The sequence below is a fragment of the Chaetomium globosum genome, genomic scaffold (assembly GCF_000143365.1).
Source record: "Chaetomium globosum CBS 148.51 scaffold_5 genomic scaffold, whole genome shotgun sequence".
NCBI lineage: Eukaryota > Fungi > Ascomycota > Sordariomycetes > Sordariales > Chaetomiaceae > Chaetomium > Chaetomium globosum.
The window spans coordinates 3,088,217-3,112,470 of NT_165980.1; the positions used below are offsets into that span (position 1 = coordinate 3,088,217).

The 24,254-nt window shown below is 56.5% G+C and overlaps 8 protein-coding genes across 8 annotated transcripts; 2 read left to right on the forward strand and 6 right to left on the reverse strand.

Annotated features, from left to right (window-relative positions):
- Nucleotides 1-183: 183 nt before the first annotated feature.
- On the reverse strand, nucleotides 184-1,042 carry CHGG_07854 (60S ribosomal protein L15; the record flags this gene model as incomplete). Its single annotated transcript, XM_001225509.1, has 3 exons — nucleotides 184-551; nucleotides 638-794; nucleotides 956-1,042. 3 exons carry the CDS (start codon nucleotides 1,040-1,042, stop codon nucleotides 184-186), a joined length of 612 nt encoding a protein of 203 aa, XP_001225510.1.
- A 572-nt stretch (nucleotides 1,043-1,614) lies between these two features.
- Nucleotides 1,615-2,615, reverse strand: CHGG_07855 (uncharacterized protein; the record flags this gene model as incomplete). Its single annotated transcript, XM_001225510.1, has 3 exons — nucleotides 1,615-2,125; nucleotides 2,199-2,325; nucleotides 2,540-2,615. The coding sequence occupies 3 exons, from the start codon at nucleotides 2,613-2,615 to the stop codon at nucleotides 1,615-1,617; spliced, it is 714 nt and encodes a 237-aa protein (XP_001225511.1).
- Nucleotides 2,616-3,855: 1,240 nt separating this feature from the next.
- Nucleotides 3,856-6,657, reverse strand: CHGG_07856 (uncharacterized protein; the record flags this gene model as incomplete). Its single annotated transcript, XM_001225511.1, has 3 exons — nucleotides 3,856-4,453; nucleotides 4,508-5,204; nucleotides 5,259-6,657. 3 exons carry the CDS (start codon nucleotides 6,655-6,657, stop codon nucleotides 3,856-3,858), a joined length of 2,694 nt encoding a protein of 897 aa, XP_001225512.1.
- An 893-nt stretch (nucleotides 6,658-7,550) lies between these two features.
- Nucleotides 7,551-8,385, forward strand: CHGG_07857 (uncharacterized protein; the record flags this gene model as incomplete). The annotated part of the gene is made up of 2 exons (XM_001225512.1): nucleotides 7,551-7,772; nucleotides 7,951-8,385. The coding sequence occupies 2 exons, from the start codon at nucleotides 7,551-7,553 to the stop codon at nucleotides 8,383-8,385; spliced, it is 657 nt and encodes a 218-aa protein (XP_001225513.1).
- Nucleotides 8,386-11,435: 3,050 nt separating this feature from the next.
- On the reverse strand, nucleotides 11,436-12,516 carry CHGG_07858 (uncharacterized protein; the record flags this gene model as incomplete). Its single annotated transcript, XM_001225513.1, has 2 exons — nucleotides 11,436-11,591; nucleotides 11,659-12,516. 2 exons carry the CDS (start codon nucleotides 12,514-12,516, stop codon nucleotides 11,436-11,438), a joined length of 1,014 nt encoding a protein of 337 aa, XP_001225514.1.
- Nucleotides 12,517-13,698: 1,182 nt separating this feature from the next.
- On the reverse strand, nucleotides 13,699-15,599 carry CHGG_07859 (uncharacterized protein; the record flags this gene model as incomplete). The annotated part of the gene is made up of 2 exons (XM_001225514.1): nucleotides 13,699-13,998; nucleotides 14,583-15,599. The coding sequence occupies 2 exons, from the start codon at nucleotides 15,597-15,599 to the stop codon at nucleotides 13,699-13,701; spliced, it is 1,317 nt and encodes a 438-aa protein (XP_001225515.1).
- Nucleotides 15,600-18,516: 2,917 nt separating this feature from the next.
- On the forward strand, nucleotides 18,517-21,829 carry CHGG_07860 (uncharacterized protein; the record flags this gene model as incomplete). Its single annotated transcript, XM_001225515.1, has 5 exons — nucleotides 18,517-18,987; nucleotides 19,149-19,470; nucleotides 19,524-19,727; nucleotides 19,883-21,675; nucleotides 21,740-21,829. 5 exons carry the CDS (start codon nucleotides 18,517-18,519, stop codon nucleotides 21,827-21,829), a joined length of 2,880 nt encoding a protein of 959 aa, XP_001225516.1.
- A 591-nt stretch (nucleotides 21,830-22,420) lies between these two features.
- On the reverse strand, nucleotides 22,421-23,396 carry CHGG_07861 (uncharacterized protein; the record flags this gene model as incomplete). Its single annotated transcript, XM_001225516.1, has 4 exons — nucleotides 22,421-22,445; nucleotides 22,550-22,689; nucleotides 22,796-23,031; nucleotides 23,114-23,396. 4 exons carry the CDS (start codon nucleotides 23,394-23,396, stop codon nucleotides 22,421-22,423), a joined length of 684 nt encoding a protein of 227 aa, XP_001225517.1.
- Nucleotides 23,397-24,254: the final 858 nt, after the last annotated feature.

Genomic DNA, 24,254 nt, shown 5'->3' on the forward strand with positions numbered 1-24,254 from the left:
GCTAAACCGAATTCACCATCCCAATGCTCCCAAATGCCAGCATGACGCTGCTTGGCCTCGCCGTAATACCCAGGCGAGCCAGCCTGTCCGATATGCCGCTCCACTGCACGAAACAGTAGAATAACCAGAGCCAGAACACCGTTAGAGGTGTGGTATCCGTCAGGGTCGTCTGTGGCGAGACGTTTACCGGTAACGCCAGAGGGACAGGGTGTTGTGGCGCTTCCAGGTCTTTCTGCGGCCGGCGCGGGTCTTGTTGTAGCGGTGGCCCTTGTTGAGACCACGCGACTTCTTGCCGGTGGCGGTGAGGCCACGGGACTCGCGGTGCTTGTGGACGGGGTTGACGATCCAGTTGATGCGCGGGTCGCGGCGGATGGCCTTGTGTTGGGGGTCGACCAGGATGACCTCGAAGTACTTGTAGGTCGAGTCCTGGTTGATCCAGTAGGAGTTCAGGACACGGAGGTTGGCGCAGCGGCGGCCGACACGCTCCTCGGCGGTCGACTTGAGCGAGCGCTGGTACTTCAGCTGGTTGATACCCTGGTTGGTGGGCTTGCCTGCAAGTTGGATAACCGGGTCAGTTGTCTGCTCCATTGCTCCGATGTGCGATTGCCCCTCATTGTGGCATATGGGTAGTCCTCACCGTAAGTGGCACCCTTGGGGGCAGGGCGCTTGCGGCCACCACGGCGGACACGCACGCGGTAGATGACATAGCCCTGCTTGGCCTTGTAGCCGAGGCGGCGAGCCTTGTCGGGGCGGCTGGGCCTCGAAGCGCGGTGGATGACGTTCAACTGGCGGAGCTATATTGATGCACTCTCAGCAAATGTTCAACGAGTGTATAGCAAGAACGGCGCAAGTTCGTGGTTCCGTTTTGACGAGGATCCCGGTCTAAACAATCGAGTCCATCGTCGAGGAACCACCACAAGCGACCGTCCACAATCTCGAGGGTGCGTTAACTAACCTCCCAGCAGCGAACCCGGAGAAGGAAGCAGACGACATCGCTCTGCTTCTTCTTGGAAAGCTCCTCGAGGTACTTAAGGGCACCCATTTTGCCTATGCGGTCTCGTAGGTCAGTACCTTGTCGCCAACGGGTTCGGGCAATCAAAACAGAGGTTGAGAAAATCAACAGCCGCTAATAGTGCCGTCGTAAACTTGAAATCGGAATATACGCACCGGCCTGGAATTCCTGGTGTTAGTAGGGTGAAGGGAAAGCCGCCAAGTTCGTGAGAATCGGGAGAACAAAATTTCGGGAACTCTGCAATTGTGGAAAGCGAAAGCCCTAACCGAAGGGCTGAGCAGCTAAACCTGTTTTGGACTAGCGATGGCCCGTGCTAAAGTTCAACATCGACAAGTCTTGGCGGGACCCCACATTCCGCTGTTTGCTTCTCAAGGGATTCAAGCTTCGAGAACACAAATTGCTAGTCTATCAGAAGTTATGATGTTAGTTATCTGGGTACAATCTGTTCAAATTTGACAGATATCAAGCCACTATAGTCAAGCTGCAAATTCAGTTTCTCACAGGAAACCCTTCTTCTCATCGTGATTTTCTCAGCGATCAAAATCCAGCACCCGATTCAGCAACCCCAATAAGCCAGGTCAACCCGCCCACAACCAACTCGTTCATCCCTCTTTTGAAGGCAACGTCCTCACGACGCCCGCCAGCGCAACCATCTGTTTCCTTGCTGCAACCCCCCAGCTTTCTCCCCCCTTTAGCAGCCCCCAGCCCTTCCTCTTCCACTCAAACAACCCCTTCGCCAAGTTTTCTGCTTCGCTCGCGCCATCCCCATCCTCGACATCACTCTCTTCATCATCCTCTCCCTCTTTCTCACTATGTGGCGTGATCCACCCTTCAACAACCTTCTCGCCAAACACCTTCCCATACCCCAGCAGCTTCCGCATGCCCTCCTCGTCCTGCTCCCACATCTCGCGCGGCGACACTAGCTCCTGCGTGCGCGAATCCTTCTCAACCGTCCGATGGCAGTCGAGTATCGCGTGGCTGAGGCGTAGTAGGTGCTGGGTCTGCTCGAAGAGGGGGTTGTCTTTTGTGGAGAGCGTCGTCTGGGTCGCCGCGGTCTGCAGCGTGGCGTAGATATCTGCGAGGTTACCGCTAGCGGCGTCCGGAGGTTTGGCTCTGGGCGTGTATTAGTTAGGTAGGGGACTAGACAAGTAGATGGAGAGAGAAAGTTGGGTTGTTAGGTACCCACAAGTCTTGCTTGAGTCTCGACAACGTGGCTTCAGTTTGCGCTCGGCCTTGAGCGACTTGTTCTTTGAAACCCTGGATGAACTCTTTAGACTTTTTGTTTTGGTCCATCAGGTGCTGCTCGATTGTTGCTGGCCCCGAGGAACTTCTTTTTTTATGTGGGTTAGCAAGATGCAAAGGGGGCTGGTGGAAGAGTTGGTACCAACCGCCCAAAATTATCAAGACTATTGTCGCCATCGTCCTGGTTTGCAATTCCTGAGGATGCTCCCCTTGCTCTTTTTGAGGGTTTCCCGGAGAAGTCATCACTTTCTTCCCCGTTAGCGGCCGGCGAAGTCTTAGACGTACGGCTCGACCGTTTTCGAGGCGCTGGTTGCCTGGTTGGAGACGCGGAAACGTCTTTGTTTTTGCGCTTCGGCGGCATGGTAGGACTGGGGAAATCGAGCTAGATCCAATGCTAGCAAAAGAATGGGTATCAAGAGGAAGCTCAAATGTCGGGGGGGAGAGGACCACGGGCCCTACAGAAGTCGGAGGCTCAATATACAGCACAAGACCACAGAACCGAATTCGAACTTCAAATTGGTCTTCGAAGAATTTTTACCGTGCATGGAAAATGTCAATTGGCAGGTAATAATGCCTTCCCTGAGTAGGTTCAAGATTGAATACCTTGCTCCTTCCAAGTTCCTTCCTTTATTAACGACCCAACATCTCAAACACTTGGGGAAAGTGCCACCGACATACAAGACCAACATCGTGACTTTCATGTCACGAAGACTGGGGGTAAAACTAACATCAATACCATGCCCCTTGATGCTCCCAGGGACTCTAGACTACCTTACCTACATTCCAGTCGCTGGCTACTGTACATCTAGGTAAATGAACAACACACTGAACCACCCCGACACGACCTAGCCGTATATACCCGAGGCAGAACCGACGAGGCGAGGTAACAACAGCCCGAAAGCCAAGTCTTGATTGTCTGCTCTGTGGAGGTATCCCATCCCTAACCAAACCAAACTCAAAGCTGTCCCCGTTTTGTAGTCCGTCCCTCGAAACTGTAACATGCTCGCTGCGTGAAAGAGCAAAAACATATGAAAAGCCCTGAGCCTTCTCTCTCTGTCTCTGTCTATGGTGGAAAAAAAAAAAGCAAAAGAAGTCTTCCAGTTCATCAAAAGAAACAATCGACGGTTGTCCCGCTGAAAGGAGCGAAGAGGAGGGTAAGAAAGGGATGAAGAAAACAAGGGATGTGCCCCGTCTTCAGCCTGGCCAAGTCTTTCAAGTATTAAAGTCGGAAAAGAGAGAGAAAGGGAAAAGTGTAAAGACATGTAGTGAAGCCGCCTTGATCCCATATCAAAGAACCACATAAGAAAAGAGAAAGGTAACAATATCCCGTGGCTAGTCTCTTCAACCCGCATTCTCCAAGGTAGAGTGTAGGTGAAAGCCGCTTTGCGTGCAACAACCTAGCTGGTAGTATCGGCATGTCCCGTAGTCTCGTGAAGAAAAAAGAGTTCGTCCGTTACCGCATATGTATCTTTTGTGCATTGTTCTTCCTTTTGTGTACCGCGTTTCCAGGATAAGAGAATTGGATGGAGGTGTAGAAGTTGAGGTCAAGGGGAAAATGGGAAAGGACGCGACAGGGGGGGGAGGAATCGGCCTCCCGTTTCCTAGCGGGAGTTCAGCGACAGACCGTGGAATGACCCAATCATATCGGCATGTGCTCCAAGAGAAGCTATGGCCTGGTCATGTTGGGGGCCGGCGGCAGATTGTGGACTCGGGTAGCGCCCACGCCCATTGAAATCTCCTGCTTGCGAAAAGGTGCTCGCAAAGGCGTCGGGCCCTTGCGCCACACTAGGAGGATAAGACATCGCTCCCGCTCTATTCGCATTGGCGAAGGCGCCGTAGGGATTATACGGGTAGTTCGTGGCTGGATAATTCGATCCGGGGGCCACGGCACGGTCGGTATTGAACGGCGCCGTGAACGATGATTGGAGGCCACGGCCTACTTGGCTAGACCCAACGTAAGCAGACTGCGACTCTTGCTGCGGCTCTTGACGGCGTGCCGATGCGGTCGATCGGTCTACCACCGCCCCGGGTCCGACACCGCTGGGCGCCTGCAGCCCCAGAGTAGGGCTGGCAAACGATGCTGGGTTTATGGCCGACATCCAGATGCGTGTCTTGTAGATCTTGAAAAGATCCGTGACAAGGGAGTTGAAGTTGATGTATGTGTCGGCAAAGTAGTAGAAGGTCAGCTTTTTCCAATCCCTACTAGAAGTCAGCACAGTTGAGCAATTCGGGGGCGCGGCATGGTGAACTCACATCTGAAACTCGGCGTCGAGAATTTCCATGTTGAGGCCGTGTTCCTTGACCTTCTGCTGGCATACCCGCTTCGCCTTGGCCTCGTTGCCCTCCTTCTCCCGTAGAGCATAGATCTCGTGGCTTTGGGCAAGACGTTTGATCAGCTTGGGCTTGAGCTCGCCAGAACCGGGCTCCTGGATATGGTGATTTTGGCTTGGCGGACCCATACCGCCGACGGCGCTGCCCTGGAGACCGTTCGCCGCTGCCATGAGACCAGCGCCAGCGCCCTCGTGCGTCGCGGCAGCATTCTGTGAGTACATCATAAGCCATCGGTATTGCTCCTCGGCGTAGTGCTCCTTGAGATCCTTCGCAGTCTGCCAATCAACGTTATCTTGGGCAACCGTGCCCAGGTCGGTGCCCCGGTCAGCCTCGACAATCACCAGATCGCCCGGTTTAACTGTCAACCCAGTACCCTCCTGGATATAGAAGACGTCGGCCCGAGCGCATTTGAAGAGCACAATATGTAGGGTTTGATTGTGCCGCGGTTGGGGCACGCCGTACATGCTGCGATGGGGTGAGGTCGGTCGGTGGGAGTAAGACCCAGAAATCCCAGCATAGGGAGAGGGGAGGTGGTTACCGTACGCAGATTGTGCGAGGCCCTGCTGGGCACCACCCAGGGCACCGCCCAGGGCAGCCGCGCCAGTAAAGTAGGGTGACACTGAAATCATCGTTAGGGGATTGGTAAAATCACTATTCATGGACGCATGCGTACCTTGGCTGTTTACGGCGTAGCTCTGGCTCTCGTGGTATGCAGCCGAAAAGTCGTGCGCATGGGCAAGATCCTGAGCGGCCGATTCGTGAGCTTGGACAGCGTCACCTCCCATGGAGCTGATCGAAGCTTGTCGAGTGGGCACATCTGCGAACGAGTGTCGTCGGCTTTGGGGGAGATCCCCCAGGCCACCCAGTCCGGGTGGTGAGCTCTGCCAATACGCCCTCTTGAGATTTTCAAGATTCCGGTTTTCAACCGTATACGGGCTCTTGTAAGGACCGACGCCAAACTCGCTCATCCTCCGCGTAACGCCCATTCGAATTGCCGCATCAGAGCCGTCATTCAGCTCATCGTGCTCGTCGACCGCGTAGTCCGATTCTTCCGGCACCGTCTCCTGCAGATAGCTGGAATTGAGGCCAAAGGCGCTGGCCGTCGAGGCCCTAGGACGAAGCCGCGCATGGTATTGTTGTTGTTGTTGCTGCTGCTGACGCAACATCTGGTTTTCTCGCGTCAACATTTCGATCGTCTTGGCCTGGTCTTGATGCTGGATTTCCTGCATGGAACCACTGCTATCGTCGTCGTCATCCTCGTTCACCTTTCCTAACATGTTGCCGTCATTCGATACCTCGCTCAGCATACTTGGCCGGGACGGCCGGTGCTGGAGGCCGGGATGCCCCATCGTTCGACGGGTGCCCATCACCGGCGGCGGAGCCATGCTAGGGGTGACGGCCTCAGGTTCGAGTTGGCCGACCGAGTAGGACTGAGAGCGGTATGTCTTAGGGGTTGGGTGCAACGGAATGTGAAATGGGATCTGTGAATTGGGAGGGTCTCTCGGCGCGGGTGAAGTCTGCGTCACACCGGCGTCGGCACCAAAAAACGAGTTGTTTGAGCCTCCAGGTGCAACGGTGGAGGTGGGTGAGGGTAGAACCTCCGACAGGCGTGGAGGGGGTTCCTTTCGATCGTTATTCCAGATGCCGGTTGGCCACGCAAAAGCGCCGCCGCCCACGTGAGACCGTCCAAGAACGCCACCCGTGGCCGGGTGAGAACCCCAGGCCGTGGGCCCCGTCTCGCCGGACGGGGTAGCTGGGTGTGAACCCGTTGGGGACATAGGATTACCCGCGAATGAGCCTTTCCTCTGGGCCTGGCGGGGTAAAGGTTGCTGGGACGTATCGTTCAGCCAGGATGACCGGCGAACCGGCTGCGGCGGCTGGACTGAAGGAGGAAGAATATCCTGGCGGTGATTCTCAGGTTCGTCATCTGAGCTTGCCAGCGCTTCCGAGTCAGGAGTCGATCTCTGATTCAACTTCTCCAACAACAAAGCGTGGCTACTCGGTGGGCCAGCCGAGAAATTGCTTTGGCCCGGCTTCGATGAAGCCCCGGGTTTGGTCGTATTGGAGCTCATAGCGTACCGCAAAGACAAGGATGGGGCTCTAAACGAGAGTTGTGAGAGCCGTGGAACAGGTGTGGGGGCGCACTGGACAGAGATCGTGATTCGAGAGGAGGGTCAACTGATAGACTTGGGTCAGCGAGGGTCGATAGGGTGGTGTGTGGTTGGAAGTGCGATGAGATGATAGAACGGGGCTCTGCTTCTATCGCAAAATGAAGAGGGGAGGGAATATTATATGCTTCGGTATCGGGGAGATGAGATAGAAGGAGAGAGCACTGACGAGAAGAGAAGTTTGGATTATGTCTGGAACGAGGGGTGTTTCCTTTTAAGAGTCGGTAGTTTTCGGTTTCCAAGCCACTCAGAACCGTGGCAAGAAGTGAGCGTCAAGAAGAGAGAGAGCAGTGGGGGGCTCGATGACGAGAGTGTACGTGGACGGCACTGTCACGCGGTTCGGAGAAATCGATGTGGAAGCTTTGACCGAATCGAAAATGGTGAGCGCCGTCGAAAGAACAAAACTTGGGACGGTTCGGCCCGTGATCTGCTCGACTGGGAGGAAATTCGATCACGGGAAACCCGATCGATCTGTCAGGGAAAGCGACCAGGCAATTGATGCACGGGGGGTTTCGGTCAGATATGACGTGCGCCGCCTCGGTGGAAGAATGCGACAGCGCTAATCGCGATCTCCCATTGCAGGGCGCGAGGGCGCTCAACCGAGGTGTGGAGAGACAATTCGTAAATCGTGGATCGCGTGTTCGCGGGTGGAATGGTTTGGATGGCCCGGATGGTAATAAAGCTTTGGCAGCTTGTGCAATGCTCTCTTTAAGCGTCGCTAAATCTGCATTATAGAAAAAGAATGAGAAGGGCGTCCGCGTGGTGGCGGAGGGGTGGGGGAGGGTAAAAGTGAAGATATGGGCGTCGAGATTCCGGAACGGAGGCGCGAGGTCAGCGTTCTCGTGCACCTGGGAGTGGCCCCGTCGAGGTGTGAGCGGGGAAAGCTGGGGGAGGCGCGCTGCTCGATGAGTGGCCGGGATCCTTGTCAGGACAGAGAGGCTAACCAAAGGCAGACCAGGCCGCTCGATACGTTGACGCCGTGGCGATGGGAAGAACAAGGCTTGACATCGAGCACCCCGGTTATTTGGCCAAATGATGCTTTATTGATGTCGAGGCTTCGAGAAGGGAAAACATAAGATGAAGAAGAGTATTATAACAGTTGGGTAAAGGCAGTGGATAGAATGCGACGTCGTGCGCGCCGCCGCCTTTTTTGTCACTTGATCCGCTGAATCGTCCGTCGGTGGGGACCGGACAAAGACACCGGTGGGCCTGAACTCCTGCAACCGAGCGCTCGAGAACGGACGCAAGGGGCGAAAGAAGGCCACGGGAGGTGAGGGGGGTGGAGACAGAGAATCGTCGAAGACGACAACACAATCGATGGGGATGGTGTTGCGTGGTGTTCAATGGGACACTCTCTCGAGGCATCCCTGCACTGCACATCTCAAGTGGGGTGTGAAGCATTGCAGCTTTTGCTCTGGGTCGCTCCATGCCAAGCAAGTGTTAGCGCAGTACCTGCACTGTCCGGGCCTCGACCACGACACCCCAAGGAACGCTCCGGAAACGTCAACCGGTGACGATGATGATGAACAAGCATCAAGCGCCATGCGTCATCAGGATAGATACGAAGATGGCGAGGTCTTGCGCGTCATGAGGGGGCAAACAAGCCTCTGTTTTGCGTCTCTTGAGAAATAGCAAGATGTCTGCGCACCAGGCGAGAACACACACCTGTCTCTCGATATCCAAGCTGCCGAACTGCCGCCATAGGAAATAGCTACATCGGGAATTATATGCAATGCTTATATTGCAAACATGAAATAAAACACACAGCGTTTTTAGGTATCGAACATGCAGTGTCAAGGATGGGTAGACAAGGTAGACAAATTGGGAGTATCAGAAAAGCTTCCCGGAGAGATGTCCCGTCGCCGCTGTCGTTCGTGCTAGTTAGATACCTCGACTCTTCTCGACTAGCTTCACGTTCCATACATTAATTCAACTCCTAGAATATTCTATACTCACCCCCGAATTATGACCTACCCGTCGTGCCGTCTCGCCCTCCCTCAACACTCGCTGTAGGCTCCAGTTAAATATTAAATAATTACCTGGGTACTTCGTGCCCGTAGTTCGAAGCCCCCGATGCGTCGCATGCCTGCCTCGTGGAAGCTGCATCGTCCACGGGCAGCTTGGCACGAGATGATTTCCCCATTCACACTGTGTAGAGGGAAAAAAACCCATGACCCCTGACCTTTAGGGATGTCCATCATTGGCAGGCCAGGGGCTTCTGGCGGGGAAAGAGGGGCCCATGAGCTTCCTGGTCCGTTGGTGCAACGCCTCTCTTCCTCCAGCTCGGGGAGCTCCCGTCTCTTCTGAAGCTTCGAAAAAAAAAAAAAAAAAGAGTAACTGTCATACCCACCAACGCATGGGATAGTGCCTGCTAATTTCAACGGCGAACAACTCGAAGCGAACCTTCGGTTTATCAACTCGCAAGCGACCCAATTGCGCTCGGAAGATCCCCGCTTACCTACTCATACGAGATACATGAGAGAATTCCGTTGGGACTGGTAGCAATTTCGTGTGATCGACAAGCACCTATTCATAGGCACAGCTTCCAAGTTGCGGTGCTCCTGCTCCTGGAAACCCCAGACCTCAAAACTTTGGACGACGGTGAGAGGATGACCCCACATACAAATTAGCAACGGCAGGAACACACGTTTTCAAGGGCTGCAGGCGGCCAAAAACGGCTGGGAGATGCAGCTGGAAGGGAGCCTGGCTCACCGAGTCCAGTGGCTGTCCCTCCTCACAAGACCTCGCCAGCGCTCACCGGCCCTTGGAGTTTTATGCTCTCATCCCGCCTTTTGCAATGGTTGTGTCGGCCGGGCGATGAGGAGGTACAGCTAGAAGAATGCCGGGTCTGTGGTGCGACCGCATCATCAGAAACTACCCCGCAGAGATGAACCAGTCGTCGGGGGCGGTTGAGGTCGCTACCAAGCACGGGAATCGAACTCGAGCAAGGGAACGGATGCGTCAGGTTCGGGCTTCCAAGAAGCAGGCAAGAACTGGCTCGAGGCCAGACAGCTGCACAGACATCACGCGGCCCCCTGCCGTTAACATCAGTCCGCCATGCGAATCCGCCATGCGAGTCCGTCATGCGCCTGGTTAGTGCTGCGTCTCCCCGGGTGGAAAACCCGCGAGCACAGCAATTGTGCGGGGATCCATTCTCGCAACTCGGGGGGTTTCATCTCAAACCCGCCCAGTGGCATTGTCTAGATCCCCATCGCTGGGCTGGAGCGTCATCGACCGATGAACGATCAGGCCACGAAGGCGAAGCCAACTACAGTACCGATCCGTAAAGCAGGCGACGACGGAATTCCTTTCCTCTATCATAAGACAATTGCACGCCGTCGAACGCATATGGCGGCGGGCGCATCAGCCTAAATCGCAGGCCAACTCTCTAAGTGCGCTGTACATACTGCATCGACATGAAGGTCTTCTCCTCAACTCTGTATACCCCCATGCGTCATCTGTATTTATTAGTTAAGGGAGAACTATGTCGTTTGCTATAGCGCGATGAGGGCTCTCCGGTCATGTTTTATCGGTGCCGCTGGTGTCTCGCAACCTTCATGCACGAGGCATATCTGGTTCGGCCTGGATGTTTCCGCGCTCGAGGCGGGGAAGGCAGCTTCGCTACCCCAGATTTTACTCAACCCCCCTGTCCCTACCGACCCACCGCATGGGCAACAGAAGCCGGGTGTTGGAGATGTTGGCTAACAGTGACAACATGAACGAAACGAAAGCCATCCAGAAGCCCCCAATACCCATTTACTCAATTCACTTTTTATTCTACTCGGTTATATCATCATGTTTCTTTTTCTCAATATGTTTTCTTTAATTGCTTTTCTACTTTCTTATACTCGATCTTAATCTCCTTTAAAGTCCGACAATTCTTTTCGGTCAAAGTGCTAACCGCCTCCCCCAAATGTCACCCGGCACAGGAAGGTAAGCGGCCGCTGCCGTCTCCGCTGTGGAGTAAGGTAGCCAAGACTGGACAAGCTCCCGCGAAGCTTTGATGATGGCTTTGAAGCCATTGCATCGGCGACGTCTAACCGAAGCCTCCAGAAGCCGAGGACTGACCTATTGCTGCTGCTATCTAAATGAGAAGCTCACCGGCCCTGTGCAACTTCAACTGCTCGATGTTGGTGATACAACCCCAGAATTGCTTGGCATGCATCTGAATCCCGCGGGCTCGTGCGCTGATATTGGAATACTTCTGACTGCTTAGAGCTCTCCTCATTGGAGGTTTCGGCCACCGTGTGGCAAAGGTCAAGCACAGCCAGAGGCTTTGCAGGAGAGGACCCCTTCTGCCCATGCCGATCCCTCCGCCGAGCGCCCTGTGATAAACAAGAAAGCAAGATCAAGGCCGGCTATCTACAATTTCCTGCAGAATGACGCTGTCGGACACGTGAGCGTAGTAGAGCACGGCTTAGAGATCACCGCACTGCAAGGGGAATGGGAGTGGGATCTACACACTATACCACTAGTCCCCGTCGATGGTGAGTTTCGTGTCCTACCAGATGTAGTCTAACGCGGGCAGCAGCAGCCTCCACAATGAAGATGTTGTGTGGGCTCAGCGTGAAAGTCACCGCCTTGAAAGAATAGTACCAAGCCTTTTGTGTGTCCGAAACGCCTAAAATGCCCCAGAGTATATTAGCCAGAGGCCGTTTACAAACAAGACAACCCCATCCCCATTAGCCAGATGCAGTATCAAGCGAGCCCTTGCCCACGGTTGAAGGCGGCACCTCGCCCTTCTGCGCCTTGAGCTTCTCCTCAAACTTGGCGAACTCTGCCAGGGCAATTTCCTCCTCCTGGTCTAGCACCTGATGCACACCCTGAACTTCCTCGATCTGCAAGTACCCAGTCAGCACACACAGCACACTTGGCGAGTTGAACAACAACAGAGGCCAGACTTACGTAGTGCATCAACATGCCCTCAATCCCATTCTTCAACGTCACCGTGCTCGAGTCGCACGTCCTGCACGCGCCGCGCAGCTTGAGCATCACATAGCCATTCTCAAACCCCCTGAACTCGATATCCCCACCATCCTCCTGAATCGCCGGCCGCACGCGCGTCTCCAGCAACTCCTTGATCATACCCACCACCTCGCTATCATTCTCATCATACGCCAAACTATCCTTCTCCTCCGCCGCCCCCTCCCCCTCCCCCGCCGCGCCACCAACACCACCACCCCCCTCCTTCCGCTCCGCCACGTTCACAATCGGCTGGCCCGAGGTAATGGCCTCGGTGATGAGCGCAAACACCTCGGGCCGCACGTGGGCCCAGTTGGCGTCGGCGGCCTTGGTGACGGTGATGAAGTCGGCGCCGTAGAAGACGGCCGTCACGCCGTCAATGTTCATCAGCTGCGCGGCCAGCGGCGACGGGTGCGGGGGCGCGATGGTCGCCCGCGGGTTGAGGTACTCGATGAAGGGCGTCGTGAGGCCCGCGGGCAGGATCTGGTGGTTGGGGAGGAACTTGAGCGCGTCGGCGTTGGGCGTGCTCTCCGTCTGGATGAAGATGCTGCGCCGGGCTGTGTGCGGGAGGAGGGCGCGCCAGGGTTGGGCGTGGGTTGTTGGTGCGAGGCGGGGGCGGAGAGGGGAGGATCGGCTGGATGGGAGGCTGTTTGGCCTGCTGGTGTGGGCGTGTCTAACGGGTGTTGCTGCAGTTGCTGGGGTGGTTTGTTGAAGTCGGCGGCATGTGGAGGGTTTGATGGGACGGGTGGTGGTAGATAGTAAAGGCGCAAAGCCTCGTAGTAGCTTGTTTGACGGCATCATGGTGGTGTTGCCTGTCGCGTATGTTGTTTGTGTGTTTCCGGGTTATTGCAGATGTGATGTTGAAAGAAAGAAAGAAGCAACCATCTCCAACACTGTGGTGGGGATCAATCCCAACATCCATTGCCGCTCATGCCGCTCAAAGCATCTCCGGCGCCGAGGAGCTGACAAACCCAGTCGTTCCGATCGGCCCAGGGGGACCCACAGAACCCTTGGTTTTGCGTCATAGCAGCCTCGGCGCCCCTAAATTTTTTGTCGGCACTCGAGTGGCACCTTGCGGGTTTGCTTTTCGCGCTCCACGACCTCTCAGTGGCGGGGGCAAATCCACCACCACCAATGAACCAGTGAACGTTTCTGCACCTCGTGCACTTCACGTGTAGCATCGACGAACCTTTTCCACTTCAAGCCGATCACCCGCAGAACGCGGCCCGGGATTGGCGAAGTGGGATTCCAGAACCGCCATTGTCGCAACGCCGTGCAGCCGACGGCTCGGGAAGCTGCCGATTCGACAAATCTCCAAGCTTCCTCTTCCCGATCGCGTGTAACCAAGATTCAACATCGTGCCCCAGGCGAAACGAATTTTTGAGCCATCTTGCCGACTCGCGTTTGATCAAGCGCAAAAGTGTCACGATACTAGACCAGCACGGCACCCACGGTATCTGCGCCATGCCGGCCGCGGAGGACGGTAGTCCTGCGCTGCAATCGACAATGCTCGGTGCGGTTTCGCCCGAACGGACCGCGCCGCGCGAAGGAGATCCTGTCGCAAATCCGGGGTCAGGCTCGGATGCTAACCCGTCGTCCCCGCCGAAGAAACCAGATCCTAAGCTTTGCGGCGTATGCGGCACACAGCCGGGCAAGTACAAGTGCCCTCGGTGCTCCATGCCATAGTACGTCCCGTCGTCTCGTCTTACATCCCACCAGCGCCACAGTACTGATTACCATTTTTTCAGCTGCTCCGTCGCCTGCAACAAGCAACACAAGGAAAACCACCCGCCCGACGCGCCCAAGCCCGAACCACTACCCACCACTCAACCCCAACCGCATCCCGCGCAAGACGATCCCTACAGCATCCTCCTCGAGCACCGCGACGAGTTCAAGCACCTCCTCGCCCGATACCCCTCTCTCGCGACCGAGCTCGTCCGCATCCAAGAAACGACCCTTCCTCCCGCCGACAACCCCGGCCCCTCATTCTGGTCGAGCGCCATCACGGCAAACACGGGCCGCAATAGGCAGCAGCCATGGTCGAAGGACGTCGGTCTGCGCAAGGGTGCTGAGGCCCTGCGCAAGGCGAGGACAGATCCCACCGATACGGGCGACGGGGTCCGTGAGTTTTGTGATTTGGTCAAGTTTTTGCTGAACAAAAAGAGTGTGGGGATCGACAGGGTTCGGGAGGAGGTGGCGGCGGAGGAGGCCAAGTATATCGAGCGATTGCTGAGGGAGGAAGGGGGCTAACCGGCCTTTTGGGTTTGGATGGTTACAGGAGGGCTGTTTTGATATTGTAAGATTTGGAGCATGGTTGGCCTAGGGGGCCTCGATCCTTTCTGCGCTAGGCGGCCGATGCAAGATATGAGCATATGATGAAGACCACGGAGCGGGCGGCCTATGAAAATGGCCATCTCTCACAGAGAACTAACCCCCCCGATAAGAGCGCACGTTCATCATATCATTATCATTACTATCCAAACCCCAGCTAAAACGTCAGGTGAGACGCTCCCCCGTCTGTTTCCACCCTCCCTTCCGCTATGCCATCTATCGCTCCCAAACTAACGCTTAAACCGCCCAAAGAACCCCTTCCCCCCCTTCGCCGCCGTAGGCGTAGTAGGAGACTGCACCACCTCCTCCCCCCCAACCCCACCGTTACCACCACCACCACCAGCAGCAGCCGAGTCCTTACTCCCCCTCCGGCCCCTTAACGTCCACAACGAATCCGCCTTACGCAACAACGGCGAAAGCAACATCTTCGGCCCGCCCCCGCCGCTCCCACCCCCAACCCCACGACCATGCCCATGACCACCACCCCCACCACCCACCCGCCCCAACCCGGACCCCGACCCCAACCCCGAGCCTACCCGCCCACCAACCTCGTCACTCTGCGTCCAATCGACGCGCGCCCGCTCCGCCGCCGCAAACCGCCCCAGCTCTGTCCCCGTCCCATCCATCGCCGCGGGGTCGTCCTCCAGCAGCGTGTCCATGATGAGCGTGTCCGGCGCCGCGATGAGCGAGTGTCGCGCGTGGTGGTGACCGGCTCCTGTCGTCGTTGCGGGGTCGGTGTGGGTGGCGGTGTTGCCGGTGCTGTTGCGGCGGAGGTGTTTGGCGCCGCCGCTGCTGCTGGTGGGGAGGATGCGCGAGAGCTCGTCCTCGAGGGTGTGCATGCGCCGTTGGGTTGGATGGTGCGGTTGGGCGGCAGCGGCGGCGGCTTCTTCGAGGGCGTGCGTGCGCTGGAACTGGTTGCGGTCGAGGAGCTTGTCCCGCTGGGATTGGTTTTGTTGGAGGGCCCGGGTGAGTTCGGCGGGGGCGAGGATGGCGGGGTTGGAGGTGCTGCTGTGGTTGTTGTTGTTGTTGTTGTTGCTGCCGACTGGGCGGAGGGCTTTGGGGCCTTCGAGGTGGAATTTGAGGGCGTGCTTGGAGAGCTTGTGCACGAGGCTGCTGTCGCGCATGTTTTCGACGGTGGTGGTTCGTGTGAACTGCTTGGCTGCCTCCTGCGGGACGTGGTGGTAGGCTTCCGGGTGGGAGTCTGGGGCTGGCTTGTGCTTGGTCGACTCTGTTCTTCTGAGTTCCGTGACCAAGTCGGCGGGGGGTTCGGCAGCTCTCTGACGCGTTTCTCGGCTCTGAGCGCTCAGGGTTGTGCCCATACTGTCTTTGGAGTGCGATGGGTCGCCGCGAGCCCGTCTTCTCCGTTCTGCGTGCGCCTTCTGCTCGGCTAGAACGATATATAGCCGGCGAGTGAGATCGTTAGGATCCAACTGCCCGGCCGGCACCTTGCTTGCCGCTTTGTACGGTCCCCCGCTCGGTTTGTAGCTTCCAGAGACGTGATCCCTGGTGTAATTCATCTTGTACTGCATGATCCAGGGCGATTCGGCAAACATTGAGTCCCGCACAAGCTAAGCGGACCAGATGGAGGGTCAAGAAATGACCAAGCGAATAAATCAAGTCGACTCTGATTACAAAGCGGCAGCGGTTTCTAGCAACGCCTCGAGCTACGTCTTTTGCGTCTTGTCCTCGAAATTCTTGCTTGCGGGGTTCTAAATAGCGCCGTCTCGGCTGCTGTCTCAACTTGGCGTGAGAGACAGGAGGGTGGGTGGTAGCAGTGTCTTAGATCGGTGATGACCCCCCGGTTGAGAGCGTGACCCGTTCACGGCCGAGACATCAAGCAATGCGACGGGTTTCGGGAGATTGTGCAGTCAAGAAGGTCATTGGAAGTTCGAGACACTGGGCGAGGTCACAGTCATGTACCTACATATGTATGGGGAAGGGGGGGATCGAGGAGATGCCGACCCGCGCCGGCCCCGGCCTCTCCCCCTTGTCGCCAATGCAACCAGGCTCAAGCGAGGGCCACAGAGCACACGACCGTTGAAATGGGGGCGATTGGCTTCGCACGGGTCCCATGCTCGAGTGTTGAGTCCATGACGGCGACCAACAGGAAACGAGTCAGGACTGCAGTGCTTGACGCCCTGAGATGCAGAGTCGCATTAGCACTGGATAAAGTTGATCAGATGCCCGATTCGATCGTGGAAACTGGGGAGGATGTCGTCTTCCACTGGTCAGCACCTTGTCTGCCAGGGGTCTAGATGCAAGCTAGTGTTGAATGGACTGACGAGCACCGGTCACTTGATCGATCGAGAAAATACACGGAAAAATACGGACGGAAGACTTGTCATCGTGTTCTTGCAGAAGCGTGCTTGTCCTTCACTGCAATCCCATATCATCGTGCATCTGTTCCTGCGTGGTAAATAGCTAACTACCCCTGGATACTGAAACTGGTCTTTTGATAATCTTTCCTGTTTCTCCTCGGTGTGAACCAGCAGAGACATGTGTCTCACTCGGCAGGCTCGTGTCAAGCACGCAAGCCCCGAGGTGGGAAAAGGGGTTAGGTAAAATTCGCTCTAGACTGGTGCTAAGGTGGTTTGATCGGGTTAGGCCCAATTTCAGCAGACGCCGAGTCAACCACCCCGGTTCCGATTCTTGGGGACGAGGAAGTCCTCTTCTCCTGCTGGGTAAATCCCGCCTTTCCCCCAGCTTCGAGAAGTCATTCGTGCGAGAGACGAGCGGAGGCGAAACTGGTCATCATCTTCTGATAGTTGGCCCAAGACGATGACGAGCCTATGACACTCGAGTCCCACTGGTGACGACCCATGACCTACGGATTGTCGAGGTGGGTGGGTTTGGAGTTAAGGTGATGGTTAGGTATTCATGTATATGATGTGTGTGATACCTATGTGAAAAGCAGATGTGGGAAGGCAGATGTGGGAAAGGAATGGTTTCCTCCGCTTTGTACCTAAGTAGCAAACACTGTAATTATAACCCACGGCATCGACAGCTCTCATGTGCTTCCTGCAGAAGCAGTCGGGAAACACGTTTCGTTCGGTGCCGTTGATGCAGTGGTTGCAGGAACGGGCCCTCGGTTGGAAGAACGCGCAGAAGCAACAAAAAACGCCTATGATGTTGACATGCATGGCGAATGCGGGGATGGTCTGTAACGTTATCGTGAAAACCCCGCTGATGCGCACATGTGCATGTACATACACAAACGCGGCGCTGCTGTCGATATTTGAGAACTCAGAACTGAGAGCTAAAAACTGAGATGGAGAGCCGATCAACCCATACCAAAGCCTACCTTGGGTCATTCCCCATGGCTAATCGTGCCCGTCGGTTACTAAATCATAAGCCACATTTAAGTCTAGGAGCCTCGAAGCCACCAATGCTGTTTCCTTTGTGCGGTCGAAACGAAACGTTGTTGATATCATCGGCGTTTCGAAACTGCTCCGTCAAAATGTTGAAGGGCATGTGAAAGGCTTCCCAGATGCGGCGGTTGATACATACGGCATCGATCGCTGTTTGCTGGGTTTGCCCAGTAGGTAGGCAGCGGGAGGTAAGTTCTCGATATTAGCCGGTCGCAGTTCACGATTTGTTGGTCGGGGACAAACCCTCAGATCGGCACCGTTTGGGCGTCTGGAAGGTCCGAAAAAGCAAGATATTGTTTGGCGCTTGTTTCGTCCTTCTTTTGCTCCTTCTTCTTCCTCGGGTTTGCCGTTGGATGATCTCTTGGCACTGGATAAGACACCTCAGATTTGGGCAGCGCAGCAGCGTGGCAGCTTTCTTGGCCTTCCATTTCTTCAAGGGCAGGCAGGGCCAGAGGAACTTCCACATCCACGGCTGCACGGGTTTATCGTGGGGGGGGGGGCCCACAGTCATTTCCCGGCGTCCCCAGAACCCTAAACTCGCAGCTGCACAACACCACAAGAAGCAGTCAAGCCTGGGGGGTGACTGCCACACTGCAAGCAAGCCCCATCCCGCCCCCAGTTTCAACTCTCAACTTCGGAAATCTTTGCAAACGAACGACGATCGGGTCCGCGCAGCCTGCGCCCGCTTATAAAGTGTTTCCCCGATCTGGCTGCTGCTTGCTGCGGAACGCTGCAGCCCACGTACTCGACATCCGAGTGGCCGAGATCTCATTTGCGTTTGCTCTCGAGTTAACATCACAACTTGACGACGGGGACCCCTTGTTTGGGCGTGGGCTTGGGTGCTTGCTGCCCCGGCTGCTGGGAAGGAAGACAAGGTGACAAGCTGTGCCCTGGTCTCGCGGCATCCCTTGATGGATCCCAGGACCCTGACCCTGAAAGGAGTCTAAATCCAACCCAGCCCAATCAACGGATTCGTTCGTCAATTTATTATCAGTCGGGGTGTTTCTTCGAGCTTGCTGAACTCCATCTCCGTCTCCCCAATCCGGCCCCAAAGCGGTATGCTCTCGCTGTCTTCTCGAGCCGCCATGTCCTCTGATTAGCCATGCGGGCACAGACTCACCAGCCCGTGTCAGACCGTCCCGGAGGAGCGCTGCCGAAGCTGTCTGTGCCGTCGGGTACCCCGCTGCGAGTTGCTGGTTCTGGTGCTGGTGCTGGTGCCGGTGCTGGCGCTGGTCCTCGTGCAGCGGCTGCGACGGCGAGAACAGGCGAGCCAAGCTTCGCACCACCCTCCGGACAACTTGCCTCCGTTATAGGCTCCGAAGGCACCTTTCTTCTCGTCGACGACCCTCCTGCCGCCGGCACTAGAGATTCCTTCGCTTCCATCGTCGACGACCCGTTTTTCGTTCGTTACCACACCCCCGAACCCGACCCCGATCCCGATCTCCATTCCGCGACCCATCCCCATCCCGGCCCGCCAAACGCCCCAACGAGTGCTGGTCACCGTGATGAGGAGCGACAGCCGTGGATCCCGCCGCGAAAAGAATCCCTGAGCCATACCAATCCGACCCCCTGGGTACGCACCTTGACTTTTTTGCTACTTCCCTGCTCCCTCCAGAGAGGAATCATCGTCACGGCGCCGCCAAACGCTTCCCCGAAACGCCCCAGGGAGAGGCACACGCACACACACAGAAAGAAAGAGAGAGCGGGAGATGCTGACTGCTAGTTTAGTTCGAGCATGCCCAATCCGACATGGAACCTATCAACATAGCCATCATTGGCGCCGTAGGAGTGGGCAAGTCCACCTTCATACAACACCTGCGCCGGACACCCAGGCCGTCGGCCTCCAACATCACGGCCCTACGCCACGAACTCGATGGCACATCCTATCTAGTCACGCTTGTCGAGCTCGATCTCGAGGGCATCGAGCTGGACCCAAACCAGCCCGTACACTGGCCGAAGCAAATCGGAGGGCACTCGGTGCCCCGCATGGATGGCGCACTGATCCTGTACGATGCCGTGAATGAGGGGAGCATGCGGGAAGTGCCCCCAATAATGGGTAAGTCTCAGTCTCGAACCGACGCGTCATCCGACACATGCTCATTGGCACAGCCGCCCTGGCGAATTCCTCCCTACCGACCGTGCTCGTCGCCACGAAATGCGATACTCCCGACGACCTACGGCGCCCCGATTTGTCGGGGCTCGCAGCCGCCTTCGCGACGTGCGCCGGCCATTTCAGGACCGCGTCCAACGCGCCAGCCACCGTCCGGGAATGCTTACAAGCCATGCTGAGAGTTGCGCTGGCCAACCGGAGAGGTGAGATCTACGTCCCCGGCGCTTCCTCCCTGCCCCACTTGTGTGCTGCCGCATCACCAGAGCGGTCACGGGCTTGCCAGTCAGCCGTCTACCATGGGCTCGGTACCGGTAACACGCTGTGAGACGAGACTGACGAGAAGCATCACACTCACCAGACAAATCAGAAGGCTCGGGCCAAAGAAGGCGCGCTGCTTCGACGGCAAATCTAGATGCGCCCATGGATCTCCATAATGGCCGCCCAATCAGCCAGCACAGTAAGCACAGCAGGGCCAGCTCCGACTTCTCGCTTCTGCGGGGCTTTTCACAACCTCCCAACGAAGGCCAGTACAGAGGCCCGCCATCAAGGTCTCCGAGACTGGATTATCAGAGCGTCGCGTCCAGCAGCAACCTGAATCCTAGCGCCGCCATTCCCGAGGACGGCAAGCAGCAGACGGTGTCGAGCATGCTACGGACCCCCGGTATTCGGCTGGACGGTGGCGGTGAATCCTTCCTCGACGTTGACGAATCCGATGGAGAGTCTTACCAGTACTCGGAAGACATTCCGATCCTGCGCCGGAGCGAGGACGGCTTTGACAGGCCGGCAAAGGTGACGGGCGTGAGTTTTGACGACCTCGTCGACAGACTGCTTGCCCCAAAGATGTCCAAGGCAGATCAGAACTTTGCCGACGTCTTCCTTTGCCTGTACCGGAAATTCGCCGCGCCGCACGAGCTGCTTTCGGCCATCCGCACCCGGCTGGGCCCAGTGCGGACCGACCGGGCGGTGGAGCATCTGGTCAAGATAGAGACGCAGATGCGAACGATCGAAGTGGTGGCGAAATGGCTCTCGCTGTATCCTGGGGACTTCGCCAGGTCAGCGACGAGGAGGAGTTTGGAGGAGCTGATCCAGCAGTTGTCGACAGAGCCGGTCTTCGTCGCAGCCGCACAACAAATGAGGGTGCATCTTGACCACAGAGTCACACTGGACGACGACACGGGCTGGGCGAAATCAGACCCAGCCGACGAAAACGAGGGCAAAGAGGGCGCGGGACAGAGACGGAGCGGGGTCGCAGAGTCGATGAGCTCCCTGCAGCTAGATGATTCGGGCGTGCCCAGCCAACGGCGCCCGTCACAAAGCTCCGACTTGTCCGCTCTGGAGGGTCGCGGCGCCCGGGGACCGGCACGGCTCCATTTCCATTCGGTCGAAGACTACGAATGCGAGGCAGCCACCCTGGTACCATCGCCCATACTTCCCCTGAACAAATTCCGGTACCACATGTTTATGGAGCTCGACGCCGAGGACATCGCCGACGAACTGACACGGATAGACTGGGTCATGTTCAGCTCGATCCGAATCCGCGACAAGGTGCGCCATGTCAGCTTGTCGCACGATCAGAAGGAGAAGTGCCGTAACCTCAAGAACGTCAACCGCATGGTCTCGCACTTCAACCACGTCGCCCATTGGGTGTCCAACATGATCCTGATACGCGACAAGGCAAAGCATCGCGCCCCCTGCCTTGAAAAATTCATAGTCGTCGCCCAAAGGCTGCGCCAGATGAACAACTACAACGGCCTGGCCGCCGTGCTGGCAGGCATCAACGGCTCCGCTATCCACCGGCTTGCCCAAACGCGTGCGGCGATTTCGGCGGAAGCGCAAAAGCGGCATGCTGGGCTAGCGCTGCTAATGGGCACGCAAAAGAGCCACTTCGCCTACCGCCTCGCGTGGGAGAACTCGTCGCTGCCACGTATCCCCTTTATGCCGCTGCACCGGCGCGATTTAGTCTCTGCTGAGGAGGGCAGCAAGACGTTTGTGGGGCCCAATGGAGACCGAATCAACTGGAAGAAGTTCGAGGTGCTTGGGGAGGTGCTGCTGCCCATCATGAAGAGCCAGGGGCAGCCATATCCTAATCTGCAACGGCACGACGCCTGCAAGGAGTTGGTACTGGATTGTCGGGTGACGACTGATGACGAGGTGCGTTTTTCTCTCGGCCGAGGCTCCTGTCTTCTTTTACGTGCCGTTACTGACTGGAGCCTAGGAACTCTACCAGCGCAGCGTGCAGGTTGAGCCTTCGACTGGTGGCGCGGGGGAGTCGACCAGGAAGAAGTTCCCCTGGCTGGCCAAGTAGGGCGGCCAAGCAGAGGTAACTGCCCGCCTTGCGACGACACGTAGACAGAGTTGCATGCTAGGAGAATACCACGGCGTGGGCTCCTCAAAATGGTTAGGTATTAATGGGAGGGGATGCACATACAACTCGAGGTTTTGCGAAAACTACGGCGTTACATTCAACGGGATCTTGCCTGAGCATAATGGTACAAGCGGGGGATTCAAAAGGCGGCCAGAGCGGGAAGGGGAAGGGTTTCTCTCGCTCCCCCAGGGAAAACGGGGCAATTTGCCGAATTTTAGACCTGTCACGGCAACGAGCGAATTGCAAAACACCACTGGTTCATGTCACTGCCATGATGGGAAGACGATCGAGTGCCTATGCCCACCTTGTGCGTCTAGGTATCCGTGGGTATATTTTGCTGCTCTATGGAACCAATGTGCCCCGATCCGTACCAACGAAAACAACGCCCCAAAAATGCTTATTCGAACTCCGGTGACCACAGATTTTCTAGCCCTCCCGTATCGTATACCAAGGGGACTAAGACTTCATACATCGAAAAGTATCCTCCAGAGCTTCGCTACCGACCCTAACTTTTGAGCCTATAAGAGACTTCTAGTCGTCGTCCTTGGGCCAAAGTCTGGTTTCAATGTCAGTCAAGTCTCTTTTCCGTAGGTTTGTTCGCAATGTTCATCTCCCATAGCGTCCGGGTGGTAAAAGGGGGATCAAAAGAAAGTCACTCACAATTCCTTCCTCCACAGACACCGCAGCATCTCGGTAAAGACCAAGATCCACACCAATATCAAGCACGCCGCCAACACACACCCAAAGATCTGGAGACCAGGGCTCTCCAATGCGCCACCGAGCGCTTCCGTGGCCGTAACCTACCAAACCATTAACATCATGTCCCACTCACTCGCCGCACGGGTAAACCAAGCAAGTATAGAAAGAACAGCAAGGCACAAGAAAAGAAGAAAAAGGCCAACTCACCAGCGCCGTGTTCGGAAACACAAACGAGAACCACGTCATCTGGAAGCGCAGCTTGCCCTTGCTCTCGGGCCGCAGGTACTTCCACAGCGACCCGACCGACACCAAAAAGAACCAGATGCTGAGCCCCCACAGCCAGAGGCCCGCCATGTAGGACAGCAGCCGCACGATGTCGGCCGCGTGCTGCGTGCCCGCGAAGCCCGGCGGGAAGATGGACGAGGTTTGCGAGCCTAGCTGGACTGTTTTTTTGGGGAAGGGAGGAAGTTAGCTTGTTTCCTTTCACATTAAAATGCCCAGAGAAGAGAGACAGCAAAAACGTACCCAACCCAGCGCAGGTAAACCCGCTCGGCCCGATCGAGATGAACACACCGGGCCGCTGGTGGTCGCGCGGCAGCTTCTGGGTCATGAGGCGGTAGAGGAAGGCGGCGCAGATCATGAAGCTGATGAGGAAGCCGGTGCCCTGCACCGTGATGGCGGCCAGCGCCACGGGCACCGTGTTGATGCCGTCGAGCTGGCCCGCGCGGCTGGCCGCTGAGACCAGGTTGCCGCCGAAGGGCGCGGAGAGGAGCAGTGGGTAGGCCGGGAACACCCAGACGGGGGTCATGGTGTGGATGGGGAAGACTCTTTTTGGGAGGGGGGTTTGTTAGTTGTGGGGGTTGTTGGGGGGTAGTAGGGGAAAGGGGGCCTTACTGCGTGGACCAGAGGGTGAGGTACAGGCTGGCGCTGACGAGGGTGCTCACGCCGATGTAGACCCAGAAGAGGGCCTCGATAACGCTTAGAAGCCAGGGGCCTGTGTATGGGATACCGTACTGGGTGATGGTGATGAGGATGGTGGCTATTCTATGGCGGAGAGATATGAGTAGCCAGTTTCCAGGGGTTGGTGACGGTGACTTACGAAACGATCTTGGTGGTGTTAGTGGCCATGCTCAAGGGGGTGTTTATATTGAGGGAAGTGCACTCACAATGGCCGAGATGAAGAGACTCTCATACTGATCGTGAAACGACTCCACGAGACTCCCGGGGCGCCAGTAAAAACGCAACGAGATGAGGATGCAGTTCATGATGAAGAGACAGAGGTTTAGAAAGAAGAAAACCAAGCCGATGCCGGTCAGCCATTGTGACGTGTAAGGTACTGTAGTTGGGGTTAGTTAGGTACCTATTACAGACATGACGGCAAGAAGGGGAGAAGTAGAAAACGTACTAGAATGCAGCACATTGGCGATTCCTCCCGTAGCCTGTTCACGCACATTATTAACATCACATCAACACCAACACCAACACTTTCCTGGTGAACCGTAACAATAAAGCCCCCATAAGCAGAGAAAGAAAGAAACGCAAAAGCACCCACCATAGTCATAGTAAACCACGTCCACTGAAAACACCCAATCCGATCCCTCAACCCGACCTTCCTCCCCCCCAACCCCCTACACGCCCGCATCACCACCCCATTCAAGCTCTCCGC